The sequence below is a fragment of the Anastrepha ludens genome, chromosome 6 (genome assembly GCF_028408465.1).
Source record: "Anastrepha ludens isolate Willacy chromosome 6, idAnaLude1.1, whole genome shotgun sequence".
In the NCBI taxonomy this organism is placed as follows: domain Eukaryota; kingdom Metazoa; phylum Arthropoda; class Insecta; order Diptera; family Tephritidae; genus Anastrepha; species Anastrepha ludens.
This window is the reverse complement of record NC_071502.1, coordinates 35,102,307-35,111,378: the sequence shown is the minus strand read 5'-3', so window position 1 is coordinate 35,111,378 and position 9,072 is coordinate 35,102,307. Positions and strand designations below refer to the sequence as shown.

Genomic DNA, 9,072 nt, shown 5'->3' with positions numbered 1-9,072 from the left:
ACGATAACCATCTTCAACCTTCTTCTTGTTAAGAGCTTACTCTTGCAGCAGACGGCCGCCGTAGCCGAATAGGTTAGTTCGTGATTACTGTTTTGAGTTACTCAGTTAAAATAAAGACAAATAAAATATTTTATTTTGTAGCCATGGTGCATGATTCAATAATAAAAGGTTTGCTCAGTAAACATACTTCTCGTTCCCTCCTTACAAATCGGCCCCTTCAGTAGACACTACGTTGCTAACTCTAGAAATTTTGAGTAAATATCGAAGAAAAGTAAAATTTGTATAAAAACATCTTGTCTTCAAAATAGTGTACTTATGAGCCAGATGTACGGTATAAATATAGGGTTTTTCAGTAAGAGGGCTTCAACTTTTGAACTTTTTTGAATAAAACACAAACGGTTTGACTTTTTTAACTAATTTTTTTTTTTTATTATCGAGTTTGAACATATACATTTAAGTATGAAATTCGATTTCTTTTGCATAACCACCGCGTGCACGTTTTACGAAGTCCAATCGTTGAACCCAATTTTCGACCACTCTTTTGCATAAATCGGCCGAAATTCCAGCAATTTCGCGTTCAATATTGGCTCTGAGCTCACAAATCGTCGCCGGCTTGTTACTGTAGACCAATGACTTCACATAACCCCAAAACGGGACGGCTTGTTAAATGGACCGTAAAATGGCTGTAATGCTCTTAAAATAGCAGCAACAGAACGATTATTTTCATAAAAAATTTGCACGATTTGCAATCTTTGCTCAAGTGTGTAGCGTTCCATGATGAAATGTATACTAATGAAGTTTACAAATGACAAGCGAAAAATAAAAAATATTGCGTCGTTCGCCCTCCCAATCGGAAAAAAGTTGAAGCGCACCTATTGAACAACCCTATATATTATATATATTGTATATTAAACCATAGAGCATTTTTTTGTAGCAGTGCGTGCGAAAGTTTGACTTTGACAAAATAAACATATATCAATTAACCAAAAATCCACACAAATAACAAACAAATGTGTATATAATAAAAAATAACTCTAAATACAATATAAATAAGTTAATAAGGTACAGGTAATTTATCAAGTAAGTAAGTGTAAGAATAATCATGACTTGGAGATCAAAAGTTCAAAGTTTGTTTTTGGTAAATTAATCCGCCTTTTTTATGAGAGAATTCAGTTTTTGCATAGGTAACAAAATAGGTAGTTTCAAATTGACGAAACTTAGTTAAATAAAATTAAACCACTTTTTGTTTTAATATCACACTTGCATATATATATTTATTTACACATATAAATATGTATGTTACGGGCCCAAATAAATGTAATCTAAATGTAAATGACGGCCGCCGTAGCCGAATGGGTTGGTGCGCGACTACCATTCGGAATTCACAGAGAGAACGTCGGTTCGAATCTCGGTGAAAACTCCAAAATTAAGAAAAACATTTTTCTAATAGCGGTCGCCCCTCGGCAGGCAATGGCAAACCTCTGGGTGTATTTCTGCCGTGAAAAAGCTCCTCATAAAAATATCTGCCGTTCGGAGTCGGCTTGAAACTGTAGGTCTCTCCATTTGTGGAACAACATTAAGACGCACACCACAAATAGGAGGAGGACCTCGGCCAAACACCCAAAAAGGGTGTACGCGCCAATTATATATATATATATATATGTATATATAAATGTAAATACGTATTTGTTTGTTGTTGTTATTGTAGCAGCATAAACATTCCCCCTACATACATATATGTGAGAACGTATTGCTAGTCTCGCTTGTACCTTACTTCATGATATTTATGTGCATCCCTTTCTATGCCGTAACGTTAATCATTTATAAAGCACCTACTATATATCTATCGTTAAATGAGAGAATACTTAACGGTAATGTCAGGCCACAATTTGACGTTTCCCTGCTATAAATACCTGGAATGAACATTTCCTTAAACAGTTGTCGATGTGAAGGCGAAAAACTTGGAAATTCTACAACGTTTTCGGTCCAAGACCTTACGAACCCTGGTAAACGCTCCGTGGTACGTGACGGATTATCAAATTCATCAGGACTTATATATTCCTTTAATAAAAGAGAGGAAATACCCAGATCGCCTTCAATCACACCCAAATGAACTGTCTTCCTCTCTCATGTCACCATTGCGTGTCTTTTTAAGGTTAAAAAGGAAAACACGTATCCAGCTTATCTAAGACCTTCCCATGTTAAATTGGTTTACCACAAGGTATATTTCCTTGGAATACTTAGCCACTTTTTAAATCAATTCAAATATTTGTAAAGGGTCTTCCAGGAATTATAAGTTTAAACATAAAATAAAGTTTAATTCAAGAAACAAAAAAATGTCAGACCGTACATTGGTGTCAGTATGTTTCAACTTGTTTTGCTAACTTCTAAGATCCAATGAAGTATTTGCAACGTAATTATTTATTAAATTTTGGCTGTTTTCTTGACCCAGTACAACTCTACTAAAAATAAAAACACAAGTTTCAATAGACCATTATAATAGTTATTGGGTAAGCCGTTTTTCCTACAACCTTTCATAAGCTCGGCCCAAGTGCAACACATAGGATATGTTCGCCGCAATATGAAAAAATGGGCAGATAGCTTCGTTTTATTTGAATTTATTTTTGCGCTAAAAGCAATATTAAGCTTCAAAGTAGTATTTATTCAATAAAAACTTAATTTTCCTCTTCCATTTCCACCCTGCAGTAAAAACTTTTATACTGCGGTTGATTAGCTAAAGATCACCATCAGATTGCCAAAATTTTACTGGCAAAACGCAAGACGCTCCCATTGTTGCAGAAATTATGTGACAGAACATGATTCCATCTCATAAAAAATAACAATACCGGCAGCAATTATTACAGCTCGAATACACTCACACTTTCTATCTACACCCAGGTAAGATCCAATCAAACATTTGTGTTCTCATGCTAATAAAACATATTTATTTACAGACGCCCATCTACTTGCTCAGAAGGAGCTTTAACCCACCCCGTATTGTAACACTAATGCATGATGATGATGATAGATCTGCTATATTGGACTCCCTAAAAGCGACACAGCTTTACTGGTAATGCAAAGTAACCATCTATGAAACTTGTAATCAAATTAAATTTGACGCATTGTAACTGAAAATTTTGAAACTTGAAAGTGTCAGAACTTATCGCCGAACCGTCAAAATTCAATTTTCCGAGTAAAAATATTACTGTGTGTCAAAGCTTTATAATGTCATAATATCAAAAAAAAAAAATATTAGTAATTTATTTGTCGTATTATTTTAAAAATTTTGAAAAAGCGTGTATGTATAGAAATGATGTTTCTTATAATTGGAGCAGTTATAGCGACAATACGCCTATCGAATATTAAAAAGCAATGAGAGCAAAGCCAGACGCGGTACGATACAGCAAGAAACATTGCTGACATCCGAAGGGTGACGAGCTCAAATATCGGCACTGTACACCATTTTAAATGCATTTCTTGAGAAGGCATAATGGTTACTAGTAACAAATTTAAACTCATATTTCTTATAAAGAAAAATGTTATTTTATAGTCCATAACACTTTTGTAAATAAAATACGAAGTAGAACTTTAGCTCTAAATTGCAACTTTGCTTACGATATATCTGCTTATTACGTGCTGTAAATTGTGTTTGCTGCGGAAAGTTTTTTTATCGCAGCGTACCGCGTCTATTTGAATGCATCTTTAATAATACCTGTAACCAAATCAGGTACGTATGTAAATTGTTTTTTTCTATCACTAATGAGTACCCAAATACTTGATGTTTGAGTAAAATATCGATAATATGCATCCGGTATCATTAGAGTACAACTACATGTATTGTTGAGCTGCAAACTAAATATTTGCCGGCAAATTTAGAACCGTCGTTTTCGATTGTTGAAAGTGATCGTTTGGCTAATTGGACAAAATGCCAGAAGAAGTAGAAATAACTGCAGAAGATTTAAAACGACGCAACCTACCCTGGATTGAAAAATATCGCCCCACAAAATTTGAGGAGATTGTTGGAAATGAGGATACAATTGCCCGCCTTTCAGTTTTTGCAACGCAAGGAAATGCGCCAAATATTATAATAGCAGTACGTAGTATTAGAATTGTGATACATGGAAATGAGTAATGAGTGATATTTTCATTTAGGGCCCTCCTGGTGTGGGTAAAACGACGACAATCCAGTGTTTGGCACGTATTTTGCTCGGAGACAGTTATAAAGAAGCCGTACTCGAGCTAAATGCTTCAAATGAACGTGGCATTGACGTAGTTCGTAACAAAATAAAAATGTTTGCCCAACAAAAAGTGACATTACCAAGAGGAAGGCATAAAATTGTTATATTAGATGAAGCTGATAGCATGACTGAAGGAGCTCAACAAGCACTTCGTCGAACGATGGAGATTTATAGTAATACAACACGATTTGCTCTTGCATGCAACACCAGCGAGAAAATTATTGAACCAATACAATCTCGTTGTGCAATGTTGCGTTTTACAAGACTGTCAGATGGGCAAATACTTGCTAAATTAATTGAGATATGTCAACGAGAAGAGCTCTCCTATGAAGAGGACGGATTGGAAGCAATCGTTTTTACTGCGCAAGGTGATATGAGGCAGGCGTTAAATAATTTACAATCGACAGCACAAGGTTTCGGAACGATTACGGGCGCAAACGTATTCAAAGTTTGTGACGAACCGCATCCCATGCTTTTACAGGACATGCTGCAACATTGTGCACAAAACGATATACATAAAGCGTACAAAATCCTCACAAAATTGTGGAGACTTGGTTATGCTTGTGAAGATATAATTGGAAATATATTCCGAGTATGCAAGCGTCTCAACATTGATGAAAATACTAAACTAAAATTCATTAAAGAAATAGGAATCACCCACATGAAAGTTGTAGACGGATTGAACTCTTTGCTTCAACTGACAAGTCTTTTAGCCAAATTATGCGACATTGCTGACACCCATTAACCGAACTTATAATAGGGATTGTTCTAGAGTTCGCTAGTGGCTAATTTCAGACACACTTTGCCCAATAAATAAAAATGATATGTTTTAATTTCTATTAAATGATTAATGTAATAAAATTATAATAATCACCAATTCATTTTCTTCCTCTCAAAGAATTTCGAAATCGAATAGCTTTACCCATGCTAAGATCTCACTTGTACATTCTTATGGCAAACCACAACGATTCGGATCTGGGAGCAAAAAAATACGTGTTTTGGCGACTGAGTAGCTGCTTCAGCACTTATTACTAATTACCGAATAAATATTCCGAGGTCACATTTTGGGGGATTTTGTAAAATATCCAAGGTTTCCAAAATTTTGTGCGCCTTTTATTATCTTCACAAATCGAGATGTTTACTCTCTGCATTTCAGCAAAATTCTAATAAATGGTCATTTATAGCAGTGTGTTTGGTAAAACGAATTTTAAGTAAACTGAAAGTACATTTTGAGCTTTTGTTTTATTTAAAAACAAAAAATTTAAATTATTCAACCATGACTTAAATATTAATATTGAACTTGTAAGGCACCCAATTCCCGATTGGTTTGGCGGCCGTTCTCCTTTAAAATTGATTTGAGACGTTCTTCATCGAGACCTTCCGCTGCGGGACGTGCCATTGACGTCAAAGTCCCCTTTCTTGAACTTTGCCGTAGATTCGCCTATGACACCTTCCCCATACACCTCGCAAATGTCCCGGGCGGCTTCGGCAAAGAAGAGCAGGTGTCGTAAATGTTGATTTTTGCCTTCTGGGTATTCCATTTCTAAGCCTCAAAATTAATAAAAATTAAGTAACTAAAAAATACAATTAACATAGTTGTGTTGAGCAGAAAGAGTTCTATCGAATGAATACTTACTTTTTGGTTTATGTACACAAGTTGGTATTTTTACTAACTAAAGTACATGCTACGAGTTGAAGTTAATGTGTTTGAAAATTTTTGTATGTTTTTTGCTTTAGGAATAACGAAGGCACGATAAACAGGAGCAGCAGTAAGGCTATGTTCAGAAACGCATTATAACATAGATCATAGATAACTAGATGTGAAACTTTTTCATTTTGAGAGAGAGCGCGCCCATGAGGACGTTTCAAAACTTGGCAGCACTCACACATTATGGGATTTTGAACAGCTGATAGGCGAAATGGCAGACTGCCAGAAAAATCGCGCCAAAAATAACAGACGAAAACAGTTCGTTTTTGCTTAATGGAGAAATGACGTGTTGAAATGTTTATAATTATTTGTCTGAAAATTAATTAAATTGAAATGTAATAATTTGAATTTAAGTGAGTTTGTAGAATCCAAAGCTCGTTATATCCTTTTCGACTTCTACTTTTAATTAGTCTTGTGTACATAATGTAATTTTATTGAAAACTGTGTGTTGGTTTATGTAAATTTGTATATACGTAAATATTCTATGGTTGAAAAGCGTAGGTAAGGGAACTGAATTTGTGTTTGAAATATTTTACAAAAATTAAAGGTAATCGGCTTTAACTTATTCTGTTCGTTGTTTGAGAATTTTTTTTTGTTACCCAATTTCTGTGTTATATTAAAAAATCGCAATAAGTCATGTTTTTAATTATAACTTATGTTTTTCGCGTTCATAACTTTATTATTATTAAATTACTTATGTATATCAGTTTTAAATAATTTCATTTACATATAAATTTTTAAATTTTTGGCTTATTTATGTACATATTTCATACGGATTGTGCTTATTTTTAGTATATGTAGGTGTTTACGAGTGATATAAGGCTATTGGGCAACCGCACACTAAATACTAACCTCAATGGCGGTGTGGAAACTAAAAATTCCAGACCTTTGGTTCAAAAATACCCAATTCATGTTTCTACCGTTGTGGCAATATTGGAAAATGTTAAAAAAATGCACATTTTTCAGCGCTCTCACGAGAAAAAGAGTTTCACATCTAGTCATCTATGTCATAGAAACCAACACACAGTTTTCAATAAAATTACATTATGTTGCATAAGACTAATTAAAAGTAGAAGTCGAAAAGGATATAACGAGCTTTGGATTCTACAAACTCACTTAAATTCAAATTATTACATTTCAATTGAATTAATTTTAAGACAAATAATTATAAACATTTTAACACTTCATTTCTCCATTAAGCAAAAACGAACTGTTTTCGTCTGTTATTTTTGGCGCGTTTCTTCTGGCAGTCTGCCATTTCGCCTATCAGCTGTTCAAAATCCCATAATGTGTGAGTGCTGCCAAGTTTTGAAACGTCCTCATGGGCGCGCTCTCTCTCAAAATGTATAAGTTTCACATCTAGTCATCTATGCATTATAATGCGCAGTACTTGCCATAGATAACTAGATGTGAAACTTATTCATTTTGAGAGAGAGCGCGCCCATGAGGACGTTTCAAAACTTGGTAGCACTCACACATTATGGGATTTTGAACAGCTGATAGGCGAAATGGCTGGCTACCAGAAGAAACGCGCCAAAAATAATTGACGAAAACAGTTCCTTTTTTCATAGTGGAGAAATGACGCGTTGAAATGTTTATAATTATTTGTCTTTAAATTAATTCAATTGAAACGTAATAATTTAAATTGAAGGGAGTTTTAGAATTTTTCAAAGCCTTTTATATCCTTTTCAACTTCTACTATAATTAGTCTTATGCACATATGCATATGAATACATTTTACTCGTACATACATGTACTTTTATTGAAATCTGTATGTTGGTTTATGTCTGTAAATTGGTATATACGTAAATATTCTATGAGTGAAAAGCGTAGGTAAGGGAATTTAATTTGAGTTTGAGTTATTTTACGAAGATTAAAAGTAATCTGCTTTAACTTATTCAGTTCGTTGTTTGAGAATTTTTGTTTTTTGTTACCCACTTTCTGTGTTATATTAAAAAATCGCAATAAGTCATGTTTTTAATTATAACTTAGGTTTTTCGGGTTCATAACTTTATTATTATTAAATTACTTATGAATATCCGTTTTAAATAATTTCATTTACATATAAATTTTAAAATTTTTTGCTTATTTATGTACATATTTCATACGGATTGTGCTTATTTTTAGTATATGTTGGGGGTTACGAGTGATATAAGGCTATTGGGCAACCGCACACTAAATACTAACCTCAATGGTGGTATGGAAACTAAAAATTCCAGACCTTTGGTTCAAAAATACCCAATTCATGTTTCTACCGGTGTGGCAATATTGGAAAATGTTATAAAAAATGCACATTTTTCAGCGCTCTCACGAGAAAAAGAGTTTCACATCTAGTCATCTATGGTACTTGCAGCGCTGGCAGCACTGTCAATGTGACAATTCATGCAACTGATAGATTTGTTGAAAAATTGCAAATAGATTTGTTGCATTTATGAACGCGCTGTGTACTGCACTGGAATGGAATTGTTACTAAGTTTGGTCATGCACGATGTATGTGAGGAAAAAACCGATAGTCTTTTATTAAATTTAAGAAAAAAAAACCGTGTAAAGCTTAAAAAAAGGACATATCTTGTCAAAAGTTTAATATCAAAACCGAAAATACCCAAAAATAAGTCTTTTTTTGAAACAATAAAATCGTTTCCCGAGGATATACAATAGTTTATTCTCATGCGATGTTTCTATCTATTTTAAATCTTTATTAACTTTTTTTACTTCATCTACGACCTTAGCCCAGAGCACGTTCTTTTTCCTCCTTCCCGACGTGAACTTGTTCTCTATGCTCAGTCGGACTCTGAGCAGTAATTTTATCTCCGATGTACTAAAGTTATCACTAAAACCAAGAAAAGTATAATAAAATAAAGTTTAAATATCGTATTTTTCATCAATTTTTGTATTAAAAGCTAAAATAAAGAATTAAATACCCACTTTTCATCAGGCATTGTACTAACGTATTTATTGGCAGTGTGAAAATTTTTGCTCCAAATAATGCAGGACTTTTGATACAAAAATGACGTTTAAGAACGCGCTGCATTTGCAGTACTGCCATATTTGCATTTTTGAACGCACTGCTCACTCTGAAATGGTATGTTGCGCATTATAATGCATTGTTGAACATACCCTAAGGTT

General features: G+C 33.9%; 1 protein-coding gene and 1 long non-coding RNA gene across 3 annotated transcripts; one reads left to right on the top strand and one right to left on the bottom strand.

The window, feature by feature from the left end:
* The first annotated feature begins 3,814 nt into the window (after positions 1 to 3,814).
* On the top strand, positions 3,815 to 5,115 carry LOC128865826 (replication factor C subunit 2). Its single transcript, XM_054106199.1, has 2 exons — positions 3,815 to 4,093; positions 4,153 to 5,115. The coding sequence occupies exons 1-2, from the start codon at positions 3,926 to 3,928 to the stop codon at positions 4,981 to 4,983; spliced, it is 999 nt and encodes a 332-aa protein (XP_053962174.1). The 5' UTR covers positions 3,815 to 3,925; the 3' UTR covers positions 4,984 to 5,115.
* Positions 5,116 to 5,461: 346 nt separating this feature from the next.
* On the bottom strand, positions 5,462 to 6,357 carry LOC128865827 (uncharacterized). 2 transcript variants are annotated; one of them, XR_008454902.1, is made up of 3 exons: positions 6,125 to 6,357; positions 5,875 to 6,013; positions 5,462 to 5,812 (listed from the first exon to the last, which is right to left on the bottom strand). It is a non-coding gene; the product is annotated as an uncharacterized LOC128865827 (long non-coding RNA). The 2 variants fall into 2 exon arrangements; XR_008454901.1 differs by lacking the exon at positions 6,125 to 6,357 and having other exon boundaries at positions 5,875 to 6,111.
* Between the last annotated feature and the right edge of the window lie 2,715 nt (positions 6,358 to 9,072).